This window comes from Schistocerca piceifrons, chromosome X (genome assembly GCF_021461385.2).
Source record: "Schistocerca piceifrons isolate TAMUIC-IGC-003096 chromosome X, iqSchPice1.1, whole genome shotgun sequence".
NCBI lineage: Eukaryota > Metazoa > Arthropoda > Insecta > Orthoptera > Acrididae > Schistocerca > Schistocerca piceifrons.
In genome coordinates, this window is record NC_060149.1 from 274335520 (window position 1) to 274354850 (window position 19331).

General features: G+C 38.1%; 1 protein-coding gene across 2 annotated transcripts in view; it reads right to left on the minus strand.

The window, feature by feature from the left end:
- The window catches only part of LOC124721112 (trehalase-like), a 254065-nt gene that overhangs the window by 84612 nt on the left and 150122 nt on the right, over positions 1-19331 (minus strand). The window contains exons 4-5 of one of the 2 annotated variants that reach the window (XR_007006270.1): positions 14824-15374; positions 12145-12391 (exon numbers count right to left, since the gene is read on the minus strand). Coding sequence is in view for 1 of the 2 variants with exons in the window: in XM_047245930.1 (XP_047101886.1) it covers positions 12150-12391; positions 14824-15374 (793 nt within the window). In the remaining variant the exon portion in view is untranslated. The remainder of the gene's footprint in view (positions 1-12144; positions 12392-14823; positions 15375-19331) is intronic. The other variant, XM_047245930.1, reaches the window with a different exon arrangement.

A 19331-nucleotide genomic window follows, 5' to 3' on the forward strand; every position in this document is an offset into this window, starting at 1 on the left:
TGACCAAGGGGCAGAACAGAGTGTGAACATTCATAGGTCATATCTGAAATGCAAAAAATACTATAAAGCTAAACTACTTCTGTCAAAAAAGCAAGCAGTGGAGAACTATGTAGAAAGGGCTCCCAATAAATGCAAGGCGGCCTGGCAAATAATAAAACAAGAGAATACACCGAAATGCACAGAAACAGCTCTGCTTGATCCTGAAGAATTAAACGAGTACTTTTTAAGCTCAGTTAAAGAAATAAGTAACAGTATCAAAGCAACAAATTCATCTGCAATGAACCTTGTTGGAACACCACTGCCTGTTAACCTGGCATTTCAATGGAGGGCTGTCACACCTGCTGATGTTATAAAAGCTGTATCCAAATTTTCAGGTTCTAATAGTATGGACTGTTATTTGTTATCAAATAACATAATTAAAAAGACAATACACTCAATCGCCAAACCATTAGCTTATATTTTTAATAAATGTGTAGAATTTGGAGTTTTTCCAGATGCACTCAAGGTATCAAAAGTTGTCCCAGTTTTTAAAAAAGGAGACAAACATCTCCCCCAAAGCTACAGACCAGTCTCCATTGTTCCAATATTCTCAAAGGTATTTGAGGCGCTGATACACACACAAATAAGCAACTTCTTTGAAAAACACAATATCCTATGTAACAATCTGTTTGGCTTTCGAAAGGGGAAGAACACAACAGGGGCCATATTGGAAATCATTGACCAAACCTTAACAGCTTTTGAAAATAATAACATTGTATCACTGGTATTATGTGACCTAAGCAAAGCTTTCGATTGCATTCCTGTTGACATACTACTGGGGAAACTAGAGTTTTATGGGGTGAGAGGGAGCACTTTATCTGCGATAAATTCTTATTTAAGTAACCGAAAACAATTCGTTTCAGTCAGAAATTTAAATTCTTCCATCATGGAAATCAGCACAGGTGTACCACATGGGTCTATCCTTGGACCCTTCTTCTTCATTGTCGCTATTAATGATTTACCTAAAAATATAGCTCACCCTGTTGTGTGTTATGCTGATGATACAACACTACTTACCACACATCAGAACATTTCAGATCTGAATAACCTAACAAAAGAAACACAAGATAAGGCCCTGGACTGGTTTGCAGCCAATAAGCTCCTATGCAACCCTGACAAAACACAACAACTTTTAATGGGAACATCAAATGAAGTAGGCAATAAGTCAGTAAAACTCTTAGGTATTCACATTGACTCAAAACTATATTGGGAGGAACATGTCAATCATGTATGTGAAAAAATATCTCGGGTGGCATATCTTCTCTTGAAACTAAGGGAGGTAGTGAGCTTGGAGTACCTCAGGGTGACATACTTTGGGCTATTCCAGTCACATATTTCATATGGTCTTATTATATGGGGGCACTCCCCTCACATAAAAAATGTATTGAAATTACAAAAAAAAGTCATACGTATAATATGTAAAAGAGGTCATAGGGAGCACTGTCGTCCTCTTTTCTCCAGACTCAGAATACTTACAATTATAAACTTATACATCTATGTGTCTGTACTCTATATTAAAAATAATATTTCAGAATTTATTGCCAGAAAGGAAATACACGAACACAACACCAGGGCGAACGATAATTTAGACATACCGCGCCACAGATTAGTGAAATTCCCACAAAGTTAACCCACTCAAAATGTTCAATAAACTGCCAATTCATGTTCAGTCTATGGATACAAATTCTTTTAAAATTAAGTGGTACAGGCTGGCTGTCAGATCATCCATTCTATGACATTAAAGAATTCTTTGAGATGCCTGAGGAGAATATAAGCATTTAAAAGTTGTCTGTAGTTAAACATATTATTTTTTGCTGTGGTTAATCATGTGTAATTACAAAGTTTAACAATAAAATACCTTATTATATTAGATTATAAGATAGCTTGTTACGTTAGCTATTAAAAGCTATCCTTTGTAATTTGGTACACTGCCATGCTTCAAATGTATTTATAATGTGTGGACAGAAGTTTATTTTGTTATTCTGTATGTACTAGTACATCTTGTATGACGAAGCCAATATCATTGTAAAATGATCTATGGTGAATAAAATTCTTGAAATTCTTGAAATTCTTACTTAGCTGTCATTTATAAAAAGTCTCTTACACAGCAAAAAGTCCCAAGCAACTGCAGAAAAGTGCAGGTGACTTCTGTATATAAGAAATGTAAAAGAATGGACCCACAAAATGATGGACCAATATCCTTAACATTGGTTTGCTATAGAACTCTTGAATACATTCGAATATGATGATGTTCCTTGGGACAAAAAAGCTCCTGTCCATGAATTATCATGGTTTTAGAAAGCATTCCTCATGCAAAACTCAGCTTTCCCTTTTCTCATATGATACTCTGTGAACTACGGAAGAAGAGCAACAGGCAGATTTCATATTCCTAGATCTCCAAAATGCATTTTACACAGTGTCCCACTGCAGATTGTTAATGAAGCTACAAGCATACAAAATAGGTTGTCAGGTATGTCAGTGGCTCAAAGACTTCTTAAGTTGCAGCACCTAGTATGTTGTCCTCAACAATGAGTGTTCACCAGAGACAACAGTGTCATCAGGAGTCTCCCAGGGAAGTGTGATAGGACCGCTGTTATTTTCTATATACTTAAAAGATCTTTCAGACAGGCTGAGCAGCAATCTGGGGCTGTTTACTGATAATGCTGTGATGTGCAGGAAGGCATCTTCATTCAGTGACTATAGGAGCATACAAACTTAGACAAAATTTCTAGTTGGGTGGTGAATAGAAGCTAGTTCTAAATGCAGAAAAATGTAAATTAATGATGATCAGTCAGAACAACACACCTGTAATATTCAAGCACAATATTAGTAGTGTGCTAATTGACACAGTCACATTGATTAAATATCTAGGTGTAATGTGACTTGTGGAGTAGCTGCTGATATAGATGAAACTTTCCTGGTGTATGTGTGAAGTTACTTCTAAACCTGTTGCGAGTCTCCATGTGAGATAACATACTGTGTCCCCACACCAAGAAATCCCCAATCCAGTCACATCTTTTTCTTCATTCCCCATGTAATCATATTTTCATTGATATGTGTTGATTTGGTACTGAGACTAACTAATGCATTTTCTCTCTTTGCAAATGTTATTCCACGCAGATCTGATTGCAGAACCTGTATTGTCAATTTCAGAATAGATGTGCATACTCCTGAAGTTCTGGTTATTATTTCACAATTTCTCTTTGCATGTTACAGTCTATATGAATCAGGTTTTTTTTTTTAAAGGGGCGTAACTCATCGTTTCACTGATTTTCAGTTTTTTCTTGTTTCAGAAACCTTATAGATATGCCTATTGATTAGTTCTAAAAGGCCGTTTCTAATGCCTCACATTGAGCAAGAATCCCAAACCAAATTTTTTTTTTAAATGAGCGTATGTCACTGACTTCCACCTCTTTAAAAAAATCTGTTGGCAACATTGTAAACAGCTGTTTCAGTTTGCCACTTATTTTCTAACCTGTGATATACAGCCTTTGTTCCATTACAATTAGTTCACATCAAACGATAAAATGAGTGACATTGATGGCATGTGTACTGGTGATTATGCTGACAATTCATGCAAAAGAAAACGTGGTGCATATCCGTCATTATATAAGTTAAACAAAGTAAAAGCAGCCTGACTCAAGGGTGAAGGTTATGTTAACCACAGAGGCGACATTGTTGAGGCTAAAAAACCTGAATTTTCCTGCAGGTATGCCACTTTGCTTCCATTATTTTGTTCCATTTTTGTGTTAATGATTTAGCAATACATTATTGTTTCAAAGCTATACTTTATGTTTATAATTAAAACAATTAATAACAATATTACTGTTAGGTAACCAAAGTTGTTTTAAATGGCAGCCTCCATTTTCTTCAGAACAACCATGTACTAGTTGTGTTTACTACTACAATTATTCATTTGTTCCTTTCTTTTTCTTTCTTCTGTTAGATTTACAAGAAAGTGTTTGGACAGTCTGAGAGAAGACAACTGTTTAGATGTGTTTTCAAAATTTTACAATATTCTTAGTAAGAATGCCCAGGATTTGTACCTACAAGGCTTGATTGATGTAGGTGAAGTTAAACAGAGAAGACCAGAGGGTAGAACTAATCCCAAGGTAGTGAAATGTGCTACTTTCTCTTACCACATTCTTGTAGGAAGTGATCAAACGAAGGTGTGCATGAAAGCTTTTCTTTCAGGTTTTTCTGTGAGTGAAAAGTGAGTGAGAAGAATCAGAGGTTAAAAATGGCTGGATGTACTCCGGCGATAAAAGAGGTAGAGGTATTACCAGATGTCTTGCACCTGAAATGCATGAGGAGATTCACGATCATATTAGATCTTTGCCATTGTATGATTCGCATTATTCTCAGGACAAAATATGCTACCTGAGCCCTCAGCTATCAATAATAACAGTGTGGAAACTGTTCATAATGAAATATCCTGAATTCAGAACTGTCTCATATTACACATACTGGAATGATTTTAACAGAGTTTTGGCTACAGATTTGGTAGGCCTCAAGTAGATGTATGTTGTACCTGCGAAGAACTTAAACAGAAAATTAAAGCCACTCATCTTAATGAAGTTGCTAAAAGGACAGCTACAGCCAAACTATTAATAGATAAACACAGGAGTAGGAAGTTTTATTCTGCTCTAAAGCATGAATTATCTGTAGAGGGGCAAAAAGAAATCCATGTTTTGTCCATCACAATTGACTACATGCAGAATATAACCCTACCAAATATTCCAGTTCAGGAGATTTTCTATTTAAGACAGCTTACTGTTAGTATATTCTGTATCAGTAACATTAAAGAAAATACATACAATGTAAACATACATTGTATGTTTACCATGAAGGGAATGGCAGAAAATCCCCAGATGAGGTCTGTTCTTTTGTATCAGATTTTATAAAAGAGGTCCCTCAAAATAAAACAGAGCGCCATTTATTTTCAGATAACTATGCAGGCCAAAACAAAACTCAGACACTTTCTTGATATCTTCTCTACCTTACAACACAGGTCGATTTTAGAAAATACAACAATTTTTCATTGTGAGAGGTCACAGTCTGTTACCTTGTGGAATCATCATAAAACATCTCATCTACATCTACATGATTACTCTGCGATTCACATTTAAGTGCTTGGCAGAGGGTTCATCGAACCACAATCATACTATCTCTCTACCATTCCACTCCTGAAGAGCGCGCGGGAAAAACAAACACCTAAACCTTTCTGTTCGAGCTCTGATTTCTCTTATTTTATTTTTATGATCATTCCTACCTATGTAGGTTGGGCTCAACAAAATATTTTCGCATTCGGAAGAGAGAGTTGGTGACTGAAATTTCGTAAATAGATCTCGCCGTGACGAAAAATGTCTTTGCTTTAATGACTTCCATCCCAACTCGCATATCATATCTGCCACACTCTCTCCCCTATTACGTGATAGTACAAAATGAGCTGCCCTTTTTTGCACCCTTTCGATGTCCGTCAATCCCACCTGATAAGGATCCCACACCGTGCAGCAATATTCTAACAGAGGACGAACGAGTGTAGTGTAAGCTATCTCTTTAGTGGACTTGTTGCATCTTCTAAGTGTCCTGCCAATGAAACGCAACCTTTGGCTCGCCTTCCCCACAATATTATCTATGTGGTCTTTCCAACTGAAGTTGTTCATAATTTTAACACCCAGGTACTTTGTTGAATTGACAGCCTTGAGAATTGTATTATTTATCGAGTAATCGAATTCCAATGGATTTCTTTTGGAACTCATGTGGATCACCTCACACTTTTCATTATTTAGTGTCAACTGCCACCTGCCACACCATACAGCAATCTTTTCTAAATCGCTTTGCAACTGATACTGGTCTTCGGATGACCTTACTAGATGGTAAATTACAGAATCATCTGAGAACAACCTAAGAGAACTGCTCAGATTGTCACCAGGTCATTTATATAGATTAGGAACAGCATAGGTCCCAGGACGCTTCCCTGGGGAATACCTGATATCACTTCAGTTTTACTCGATGATTTGCCATCTATTAATACAAACTGCGACCTTCCTGACAGGACATCACGAATCCAGTCACACAACTGAGACGATACCCCATAGGCCGCAGCTTGATTAGAAGTAGCTTGTGAGGAACGGTGTCAAAAGCTTTCTGGAAATCTAGAAATACGGAATCAACTTGAGATCCCCTGTTGATAGTGGCCATTACTTCGTGCGAATAAAGAGCTAGCTGCGTTGCATAAGAATGATGTTTTCTGAAACCACGCTGATTACGTATCAATAGATCGTTCTCTTCGAGGTGATTCATAATGTTTGAATACAGTATGTGCTCCAAAACCCTACTGCAAACCGACGTCAATGATATAGGTCTGTAGTTCGATGGATTACTCCTACTACCCTTCTTAAACACCGGTGCAACCTGCGCAATTTTCCAATCTGTAGGTACAGATCTATCGGTGAGCGAGCGGTTGTATATGATTGCTAAGTATGGAGCTATTGTATCAGTGTAATCTGAAAGGAACCTAATCGGTATACAATCTGAACGTGAAGACTTGCCCGTATCAAGCGATTTGAGTTGCTTCGCAACCCCTAAGGTATCTACTTCTAAGAAACTCATGCTAGCAGCTGTTCGTGTTTCAAATTCTGGAATATTCCATTCGTCTTCCCTGGTGAAGGAATTTCGGAAAACTGCGTTCAATAACTCCGCTTTAGCGGCACAATCGTCGGTAACAGTACCATCGGCACTGCGCAGCAAAGGTATTGACTGCGTCTTGATGCTTGTGTACTTTACATATGACCAGAATTTCTTCAGATTTTCTACCAAATTTCGAGACAATGTTTCGTTGTGGAACCTATTAAAAGCATCTCGCATTGAAGTCCGTGCCAAATTTCACGCGTCTGTAAATTTTAGCCAATCTTCGGGATTTTGTGCTCTTCTGAACTACGCATGCTTTTTCCATTGCCTCTGCAACAGCGTTTGGACCTGTTTTGTGTACCATGGGGGATCAGTTCCATCTCTTACAAATTTATGAGGTATGGATATCTCAATTGCTACTATATCTTTGAATTTAAGCCGCATCTCGTCTGCATTTGCATAGTCAGTTCGGAAGGAATGAAGATTGTCTCATAGGAAGGCTTCCAGTGACACTTTATCTGCTTTCTTAAATAAAATTATTTTGCGTTTGTTTCTGGTGGATTTGGAAGAAACAGTATTGAGCCTAGCTACAACGACCTTGTGATCACTAATCCCTGTATCAGTCATGATGCTCTCTATTAGCTCTGGATTGTTTGTGGCTAAGAGGTCAAGTGTGTTTTGCAACCATTTACAATTTGCGTGGGTTCGTGGACTAACTGCTCGAAATAATTTTCGGAGAAAGCATTTAGGTCAATCTCGGAAGATGTTTTCTGCCTACCACCGGTTTTGAATAAGTATTTTTGCCAACATATCGAGGGAAGGTTGAAGTCCCCACCAACTATAGCTGTATGAGTGGGGTATTTATTTGTTACGAGACTCAAATTTTCTCTGAACTGTTCAGAAACTATATCATCGGAGTCTGAGGGTCGGTAGAAGGAGCCAATTATAAACTTAGTTTGGCTGTTAAGTATAACCTCCACCCATACCAATTCGCATGGACTATCTACTTTGACTTCACTACAAGAAAAACCACTACTGACAGACACAAACACTCCACCACCAATTATTCCTAATCTACCTTTCCTGAACACCGTCTGAGACTTCGTAAAAATTTCTGCAGAACTTATTTCAGGCTTTAGCCAGCTTTCTGTACCTATAAATTGATAGAATCTATTCAGTGCATGAGGTTGCTCATTATATTATAGAGAGTTCTGTACCAGGAAAATTTGTGTTGAAAGAAGTGGCAACCACAGAAATTCTGGATTTCAAAAGCTGGTGGCCATTGCACATCAAAAAGTATGCTATGTCTGAAGAGACTAAAAGCAAACCCAGAAATGAAATAATTAAGTTTTCAATTAGAACTCTTTATGACTTTGTCTATTCCCATGAAAGAAAGGGTTACATTAAAGGGTATTCGACAATAAATGGTCTAGTCTGCCACACTTTTTTCATGGCTCTCAATTCAATGACATCTGCTCTGCCATCATCACCATCGTACTTTTCTGGGAAAGTTCCCATCAAAAGAGCAAAGATTGAAGAGCTGAAGAAAATCGAACCCTACATTCCTCAAGAGCACAAGTATTTCTACACAGAACTATTTTCTTGGCCAATTGAACCTGAAAATGCCACAGAATAAGAAGAATGTATTTTATGTAATCTAGTTGATGACAGAACTGGTGTTATACTTTTTAGTAATTATTGTGATTTGTATCATAAACCATTGCTCTTAATAGTATTTTGTATACCTTCGAAAAATAATTAAACGAAATTAAAAAAAAAAAAAAAAACAAACAAAAACAAAGCAAAGTTTGTTTAATTCTGACATGAGTTTTTTAATTTCGTATGTATTTTTTTAAAAGGGCATAAATCAATGAAGTTTATACACTCCTGGAAATGGAAAAAAGAACACATTGACACCGGTGTGTCAGACCCACCATACTTGCTCCGGACACTGCGAGAGGGCTGTACAAGCAATGATCACACGCACGGCACAGCGGACACACCAGGAACCGCGGTGTTGGCCGTCGAATGGCGCTAGCTACACAGCATTTGTGCACCGCCGCCGTCAGTGTCAGCCAGTTTGCCGTGGCATACGGAGCTCCATCGCAGTCTTTAACACTGGTAGCATGCCGCGACAGCGTGGACGTGAACCGTATGTGCAGTTGACGGACTTTGAGCGAGGGCGTATAGTGGGCATGCGGGAGGCCGGGTGGACGTACCGCCGAATTGCTCAACACGTGGGGTGTGAGGTCTCCACAGTACATCGATGTTGTCGCCAGTGGTCGGCGGAAGGTGCACGTGCCCGTCGACCTGGGACCGGACCGCAGCGACGCACGGATGCACGCCAAGACCGTAGGATCCTACGCAGTGCCGTAGGGGACCGCACCGCCACTTCCCAGCAAATTAGGGACACTGTTGCTCCTGGGGTATCGGCGAGGACCATTCGCAACCGTCTCCATGAAGCTGGGCTACGGTCCCGCACACCGTTAGGCCGTCTTCCGCTCACGCCCCAACATCGTGCAGCCCGCCTCCAGTGGTGTCGCGACAGGCGTGAATGGAAGGACGAATGGAGACGTGTCGTCTTCAGCGATGAGAGTCGCTTCTGCCTTGGTGCCAATGATGGTCGTATGCGTGTTTGGCGCCGTGCAGGTGAGCGCCACAATCAGGACTGCATACGACTGAGGCACACAGGGTCAACACCCGGCATCATGGTGTGGTGAGCGATCTCCTACACTGGCCGTACACCACTGGTGATCGTCGAGGGGACACTGAATAGTGCACGGTACATCCAAACCGTCATCGAACCCATCGTTCTACCATTCCTAGACCGGCAAGGGAACTTGATGTTCCAACAGGACAATGCACGTCCGCATGTATCCCGTGCCACCCAACGTGCTCTAGAAGGTGTAAGTCAACTACCCTGGCCAGCAAGATCTCCGGATCTGTCCCCCATTGAGCATGTTTGGGACTGGATGAAGCGTCGTCTCGCACGGTCTGCACGTCCGGCACGAACGCTGGTCCAACTGAGGCGCCAGGTGGAAATGGCATGGCAAGCCGTTCCACAGGACTACATCCAGCATCTCTACGATCGTCTCCATGGGAGAATAGCAGCCTGCATTGCTGCGAAAGGTGGATATACACTGTACTATTGCCGACATTGTGCATGCTCTGTTGCCTGTGTCTATGTGCCTGTGGTTCTGTCAGTGTGATCATGTGATGTATCTGACCCCAGGAATGTGTCAATAAAGTTTCCCCTTCCTGGGACAATGAAATCACAGTGTTCTTATTTCAATTTCCAGGAGTGTAGTTCAATTACACATAGCATAATTATCTAAGGTGCAAATCCTTCTCACACAAAGTCAGATATTACTGTACTAATCACATAAAACCACCAAAAAGCATCTATGTTTCGTAGTTTGGAGTTGACACAGTTTTTTGTGTATCCTGAAACATTTACTCAGCATGAGATACACCCTTTTAAAAAAAGTCAATTCATATCTCTTATTCATCCTGAAGGCAATCTGATGGCTGCAGTCTCAGGTTTCTTTGCTGAGTTCTTAGTTTTGAATTTAATTGATGATTGAGGAACATTCTTTTATAAAATCAATATAAACTTTTTAAGAAAAATGATGTATTAGAGCTGAAATTGGTTCCATTATAAGATTCACTCTAATTTACATTTTGGAAGTTTTCTCTGAATTCATATACTGTATTTACACTAAGCACTCTCACTTCTTTATTTACATCTTTTTGAATGGCATTTACACTGTAGTAGTTAAATGAGACTAAATACAACTAATAATCTGACAAACTATTTATCACTGGACCAGTATGAATTTGTTTAGCTTCTGCTTGTTCTACAAAAATATTATTTGTCATAGTAATACTATTTTGAGCTAACCAAGTAGAGGAATTTGTGACTAACATTAAATTGTAAGACACAGTACATTTAGTTTTCAGACAGTTATCTTACTTTACTTTCTTTCATGTTCATAAGAACTCATAAACTGTCTCATCTACTTTATTCCCTCCATCCCTGCCCCCACACCACCTCCCTGCCCTTCTCCATCAAACCATCATAAATTTTTTTGTAACGAGATTACTTTGCTTCTTCCACTATTCTAGTGCGTACTATAAGATAGAAAAAAAGTTATTTCTTTACTCTTAATGTTATATAAACTATTAAGTGGGTAAACAGATATTTCAGTTTCCACTCCTAAATCAATATTTTCTGGAAATAAAAAATCCCAAATAATACGTGTGATTCCTGCAATTGGGAGAGTGCCTGTCAAATTTACTACATTGAGTGAATCAGTATTAATGTAAAATGTACACCAATGCAAATTTTGTTAAGTATAGAAAGTATAAGGTAATCCTAGCATGTCGCTAATAATGCTGACGAGGGAACTAATTTTGTGTTGAATGAATAAATGCTCACAATAACCACCCAACAACATTACAGGTTATCATTTGTCCTTCATTTTGGATAATGACTCTTTATAGAAATTGTAAATAGTTTATGCAGATTTTTAATGTTTCTGTTTGAAATCTGGAAAATGGACAAATCAAAATAATTCAAAAGGATAATTTATGGATTTCAGTTAATTAGGGGATCACAAATTTAGCACTGGAGGGCAGTTGGAGGGTAAAAATCGTAGAGGGAGACCAAGAGATGAAAACACTAAGCATATTCAGAAGGATATAGGTTGCAGTAAGTACTGGGAGATGAAGAAGCTTGCACAGGATAGAGTAGCCTGGAGAGCTGCATCAAACCAGTCTCAGGACTGAAGACCACAACAACAACAACATGGTCATTATAACTGAGAATATAAAAAAATCATAAAACTATTCACCAACATAATCTGTAAATTTGCTCAATGAAACATGCATCATGATTTAGAACACACAAGTCTTAACTGATGAAGTTTTAAATTTTGCCGTACCCAGTCATTCTAAACATGAAAAACAAACCAAATGTGTTCCTTCAAAGATTAAAATATACTGTAATAATACTAATCTATGGAAGTCAAACCAAGGAGCCGATATCAAACTATTGGGTCATTTCTCTCCAGCCTGTTTTTTCCTGCTTGTTGGATTTATTATAATTCCAGTCAAAATTCTTCCTAACTCCTGTACAACTTGCTTTAGTAGAGATTATTCTATTGTCAGACTTATTAGTGGAATTCCACATGATATAAATTGTATCAGGTGCCTAGGTATTTGTGTTACCATGATGGAGGGATTTGAATAATACCATAACACATTAATGGAAAAACTACCACACTTTGCCATGAAGGACCTACATCTTCCTTTATTAGCTTTTTGTTCATGATACTAGTATCCTAATGAAGCACTCTAACACAAAATATGTTGTTTTCCAATATCTTTCCCTTTATTACCTGGGTGTCAGTTGTTTCTATGTTAATCAATATTACAAATGCTACCAAATCACCATAAAAATGAATGACTTACCTCACCCTATGCTGCCGATAGCCAATGTGCCGAGAAGAACAAGCACTGCTGTTAACACTTGGCCTCCACTAGCTTGCACACCAGATGCTGTGCTCTGTTCAGCTTTTGCATTAAATTTGTCAACAACTTGCAGTTGATGGCCATATTTATTCAACAGCTCCAAAATAATACCATTTGTCCAGCCAAAACCAAGCTGTACACGATACTCTCCACCTCCACCCCCAACACCAATGAGGGTGGCATCATACTGTGAAATAGCACAAAATAGACATTTTTTAGTAAAAGGTAAATACAGTAGAAAAAAGTACATATCATATAGTTAAATCTTGGTGTCCTGTAATGATAATTCCAAGCCCATCTTAAGTTTGCAGATGAAGTAAAAGATGTTATAACACTACAGTTGAATAGCATTTCCATGTGTTGCTTTATGAATACTGTTAATCGAGATCTATTTTAAAAGAAGCTATCCTGGTGATGTCATATTACAGGACACTAATTAATGGCATTTTCATGTTGATTTCTACTACATACTTATCAAGCTCTTCTGACCTGTAATAACATGAAATAAATGTGATACAAGTGTCCAGCATTCAATATAAAATCTGTAGTGTTGTGTATGACTTACACACACTGTACATAGGAATGGAGGAGAGAAAAGGTGGGCTTAGGGGTGAAGCAAAGGAGCCAGAAAAGAGTAATGGGTTGGAGTGTAATAACTGGAGTGGAGTGGAGTGGAATGGGGGATCAAAGTAGAAGGGGGAAGGGGGGGGGGGGAGGTAGAGTAGGGATGGCCTGGGTGTTTAGGGAAGGGGAGCCAGGGATGTAGAAGAAAAAAGAAGAGAAGAAATTTTAGTATTGTAGTAGATATTGTGTAAGTACACTGTCTCTGTACACTTTCTTCACCCAAGAATTCTTGAAAAATGTCTTAACATGTTAAAAAAGTATAAAAACATTCCCAATTATGAAAAAGAAGTTAAAAAGGAAGATTACTTTTTCTGTGGTAAACAAGAAAGGAGAGATGAAATAACACACGAAGAATAACTTCTGCATGTCGTAGTGACAATATGTGTGCAACATAGTGAAATTACCCAGATATTTAATGTAAATAATGTAATTGGAACTCTTAAGAGTTTAGACATCCTAGATCTCACATTACAATGAAATTTTTTATCAATCTGTTTACAAATGATCAAATAACTATTATGTGTACATAAACATGTCCTATTGCCTAGCTAAAAAATGAAAATGAAATAATCTCTCATTGTAAATTCAGAATTTGTGAACATTTAAGAAATTTCTGTTGAGTGTAAAAGTGTAATAAGTGATTAGATTTTTTTGAACAATTATGCATAAGATATTCTTTGATGCTTTTAAACTAATACATGTACTACATATAATAGCATTGGTCAACAATGGTATAACGAGTATTTGTGCTTTTTAACATTTGACACTGAAGAAGGATACTGTCTAAAAGCTCTTTTCTTTTCAGTCTTGTTTATGTTCCAATATTGCTCAAACCTGAATTATATTGTGACTGGTTGTGTTTACACACTAAATTATTTGTATTCCAACCATGACCTTCCAGTATCATATTGACGTGAAATATCAGATGTTTACAAACAATAGCATGAGAAAAAGAAGGCCATTTCCCACACACAGGAAGTACTGAACAGTAGACAGGCATCAAAATGGGACAATCAGAATTATAGATCTGCTTGCGAATGACACACACACACACACACGCACACACACACACACACACACACACACACACACACACACACACACAGAGAGAGAGAGATAGAGAGAGAGAGAGAGAGAGAGAGAGAGAAAATAAGGTGGTGTGGACATATGGAAAAATATTACTGCAAGAAATACAGGCACAAGAAAACTTGGAGTGCAAGCAATAACATCAATAACTGACTAGTTTCTAGCTAACAAAAATTATTGAAGAATTATACTAGGATAATGATGTATTGGAATCATGAAATGCAGCTCTATCTAGTGGAAACTTAAGTGGAATTTTAAATAAGAATCTGAGAAACTGATCTTTAAGGAGAGAAATGAGGAACTGAATCAAATTTTGTCAGAAGGAAAATATCCAACTGGAAATTTTTATCATCTAAAACATCAACAGATAAGATGGACAGTGATACACAGCTAAGAATAACAAAAAGGTTTGTATCTTGTACCATGTATCTGTGTGCTCTGAAGAAAAACAATCATGTAAATCAATGCTGAACAGTTACAGTGTTTACTGTAGTTTCTGCATGTTCTACTAGTATCTTTGTATGGTATCACACCTTCCAGTGGCTATGCATTCCAGAAAGACATTCATTCTTCAGAATTTCATTACAGGTAGAACATTTCCTGATTAGCTAATAATTAAAACCAATCATGCCAATAAAGAATCACGCAACAATAGTTGCTGTTTAATTATTGTAACACAAAATCACTTGTAGTTAGCTGGTAGCAGGAAGTATTAAATATCTTAAAGTACTGAAGAAAAGGAAGAAAATAGGGGTCTTCTGAGAACATGGAAATCATAAGCTGGTATGTCAAAGTTGTAATGTGATTTGAATTTTGTGATGAAAGGTACAAGTACTGAGGTAAGAAATACTTTTAAAAAGTGTATAAATGAAGATATGTCTTTGTTTTTAAATTAATGGAAATTCTTACCTTTTCATACATATATTTTGTGCAATTGAAAGCAATGAAGTTTGATCTGACCCACATGTCTGCTATTTCAAGTGCCAGACTTTGAGCCCATTCATCATCAGTCTGATCAAGGCCATAGATCATTATGTACTGCAATGGAGGCCATGCGTTGGGATAGTCCCACTGTTCACCTGAATGTTCAAGTGAGGTTGGTATACCTCCTCGACTACTCATTACCTGGCTCTTCTCTAAATATTTCAGGATTTTTCCAATTTTTGTATGATCATTTTTATCATAGCAGCCTGTCCATAATGGTGAAATATTGCTTGGATAAAAATAATCACGTTTAATATCATTTAACATATCATAATCAAGCCAGGCACCAACTTCATCATGCCACAGGACAGCAGTTACAGCCTCTTTCCATTTTTCTGCTATATCTCTGTAGTATTCAGCTTTGGTTGGATTGCCAAGCATTCGCCAGAAGTCCTCCAAAATTTTTGCATTCCAGTAAATAAAGGCATTTAGATCAACTGGAATGATCTGCCGTGTTTTTAGCTGTGTCAGGTTCCCTAAAAAATAAAATGGACTGTAGTTATCATGTGTGCTTCTTGTGCAGCTCAGTAACAAAAGCATCAATTTCAATTTATTCATCCACTTTTGAGCATTGCATGTGCTGTCAATGTCATAACAAGTTGAACAAAACTAAATAATACAAGGTAGATACCAATAAAATAGAGTGGTTAAGATTAAAAACATAAGGCCCTTTTTCATGCAATAAATTAATTCCTCAATTCTATGGAACATTTTTCACTGGGCCAATTCAGTATGAGATTATTTAGAGTCTTTGGTTAGAGTGTGCTTGTGATGTTAGTGTATTAAATTGTTTAATCCCTTGCCCTGAACAATTATTTTGTGTTATTCAAAACCCAGTAATGGTTGGTCAGTCATTTGTTAATTGTAAATATTGTATTTTGATGTAATATCTGGTGTATTTATTATTCTATTGCTTTCCTACTGTGCACAGTAGACATCTGAGTACAAATAATGTGGGACTTATTATAAAAAGTGACCTGCAGAATACATTGTGAAAAGTGACCTGCAGAATACATTGTTATTGAAAACACCTAAAAAAATTCAAAATTTTTAAGAAGGTTATAGCACAAGCCAAGCAAACAGCAAATGACAACTATGTGCCAAAATCCCCAAACAAAGCAAAGACACTGTAGAGCATCATGAGAAATGAAACAGATAAACTGCCTTCTGAACATAAAAACACTGCTTTGATCGACAACATCTCTAGAGTTATAATTCACAAAAAGTTGCAAATATAAGCGGCATTCAAAAAGAAATGACCTGGAGGCATATTTACAGAAACCAGTACTTTTATGTTAGAAGTATTGACCCTGGCTGTTGAGACATTTGTCCCACTGTGACACAATGTGGTGAATGGTTGTCTCATAAAATTCCCAGGTCTGTGATGCTAACTGATTCTGCACGTACAACTGGACGTCATTGTCCAAGGTGAATCATTTGCCCCTCAGAGCCTTTTTAAGGGGAACAAAAATGGCATAATCACAGGGAGAGAGGTCTGGACGGTATGGAGGGTGGTCGAGAACCTATCATTTGAATTTCTGCAGGAGTGCCGTGACTGTGTTGGCCATATGAGGCTTTGCATTTTCATGGAGCAGAATGACCCCATGGGTGAGATTGCCTGGTCGTTTGATTCGATCACTTGGTGAAGGCTGGTCGAGGTTTGCGAGTAATGCTGGGCATTCACTGCTGTCCCATGCTGCAGGAAGTGAATCAGAAGGGGGCCATTTTGGTCAAAGAATGTCAGCATAACCTTTCCTGCACTCATGTGGATGGTCTTGGCTTTTTTTTGGTGGTGGTGACCCTGGATGCTTCCACTGGAGATTTTGTCATTTTGATTCTGGTTTGAAGTGATGACACCATGACTCATCTCCAGCCATCACTCATGCCAGGAATGCATCCCCTTCCCAAACATACCACTGCAGATGAGCAAGACAGTGGTCCATTTGATATGCTTCCTGGTGTGGTTGAAGACTGTGAGACACCCACTGGGCACACACTTTGCTCATGTGCAGTCGTTCCTTCATGATGGTGTGAACATTTCCAATGCTCAATCTGACCAAGGCGGCTTTGGCTTTTACTGTCACTCGACAGTCTTGGGTAATGAGGGCATCCACCAGCTGGACAATGTCATTGGTAATGCAGTGTGGTGCTCCAGACCGTGCATCATGGGCTAATGACACCCGCCCTTCCATGAAGTGCTAGTGCCACGCCTTGACCCTTGCAACGGACATGCAGTGTTAGCAGTATGATTTTGACATTCGTCGATGAATGTCCGTTCCTCCTACTCCTTCCACTCTCAGGAAACAAACAACACCTCTTTGCTCTTCATTTGACACCTCCATGTTACTGTTTGTAATAATACTGGGAGCACTGACCAATTGATGCATGCTGTTGCTAGCTCTGTATAGTCACGTGATGTGCACACGTGCCCTCTAGCGACTGCAAATTTTCACGCTCTGGTTGGAACCACACCTCATTACACATGCCACAATATTACCCTCCTGTCACTGGTTTGTGCATTCCAGACTCCAGCTTGTTTCTTTTTGAATGCCCCTTACATATTCAACAACTACTATGGAAGCATGGTAAAGAAACTATTTCAAAGCACCAATAAACCCACACAAAATAGACAAAACAAAGAAATTGTAGACTCTATATTCTTTTGGGTAAGTACTGCTGATGAAATAATATTAAGTGCAAAGAACCTCAAAAACAAACTCATCTGGAATTGATGACATTCCAGATTTTATCATTAACAACTGCATAAGTAAAGTAGCTGTCCCACTCTCTCATGTGTGCAATTCATTGTTGATGAGATGTACATATCCTGATTACATGAAAGTGGAAAAAGTCATTCCAGTCTTCAAGAAAGGTGAAAAAATAATGTGGTAAATTACGGACCCACATCATTGTTACCCGTGTTTGGTAAACTTCTGGAAAGATTAATTTATCAAAGATTAATTAATTTTTTGGAAAGGTCAGATGCTTGGCATGGTTTCAGGAGAAATAAATCCATGAGCACACACACTCCACTTACTGTGCCCAGTTTCATAGTGCAATGCAATACAGTACCATATTCTGGGGTGACTCCACATATACCTCCCAAGCAACTGGTCTAATACCACATGTCGATACCTACCAAGAAATTTTTCACACAAGAAGAATACACCAAAAGTAATGCACCATCAATATGTTAGCTGCTAAGGTGTACTGTAAGTATTTAAAAATCCTAAAGGTACTCAGTTTTGTCACATGAATAACTACTTATAACAATGGTTTGTACAGCCTCTCCTGCCTAGCGCATGATCCAGTGAATAAGTAACAACAGCCGTGACAAGAGAACATAGTGCTACACAGTGTGAAGTCCAAAGTACACAGACAACAAATTGTTAATTTTTGAATAACTTGCAGCTCATATTGACAGCTAAACTGTTGGAGATGTAATAATTACACAAGTTACTGGCAGACTGGGCTGCAAGATCTTCAGTATTTTGCCAAACTGTTAGGCATTTCAGCCCCTTGATCAATGTTTGGTACTGGAGTGTGAGTGGTTCAATAATTTTAGAATTCCATTCACATCACTAATTTAGACAGCTTATACAAAGAGATCCATATACTAAATAAAACTTTGGAACAATTACAAAGTCATGCTTCTATGTCCACAAATTCTTTAAATGCGAACATTTTTAGGTTAGGCTTTACTGTGACTGTTACAGACATTAAACAACAAATTCACTGTTACCAGTCACTGTTTTATTTTTATTTATTTCCATGATGCGTTTTGAAGGTTTAAACCTCCATCGTCAGGCAGATTTACATTAGGTAGTATTACATTTGTGTGTGTTTTGTGCTACGATTTCTGGAGGAACTTGTGGCACTGCCTAGTGAAGGAACAAGACACTATTTCAGAATATGGTTTAGGATTACTTTTGACAAAAAATTAACTGATATCTAATGGCAAACATTAAATAAGTAAACTAGAGTACCTCCAGTGGTCACAGGTTCCTTTTGCTGTCATAACACATCACATGTATACTGCCACAGACAAATGTGTTATGACAGCAAAAGGAACCTGTGACCACTGGAGGTACTCTAGTTTACTTATTTAATGTTTGCCATTAGATATCAGTTAATTTTTTGTCAAAAGTAATCCTAAACCATATTCTGAAATAGTGTCTTGTTTCTCCACTAGGCAGTGCCACAAGTTCCTCCAAAAATCGTAGCACAACACAGACACAAATGTAATACTAACTAATGTAAATCCACCCGATGATGGACGTTTAAACCTTCGAAACGTTTCGTGGAAATAAATAAAAATAAAATGGTGACTGGTAACAGTGAACTTGTTGTTTCATTTAAAGTCCACAAATTTGTTTTCCTGGAAAACTATTTTAAATTGAGAAGAAACGTCCAACATTACAGAAAAATTATTA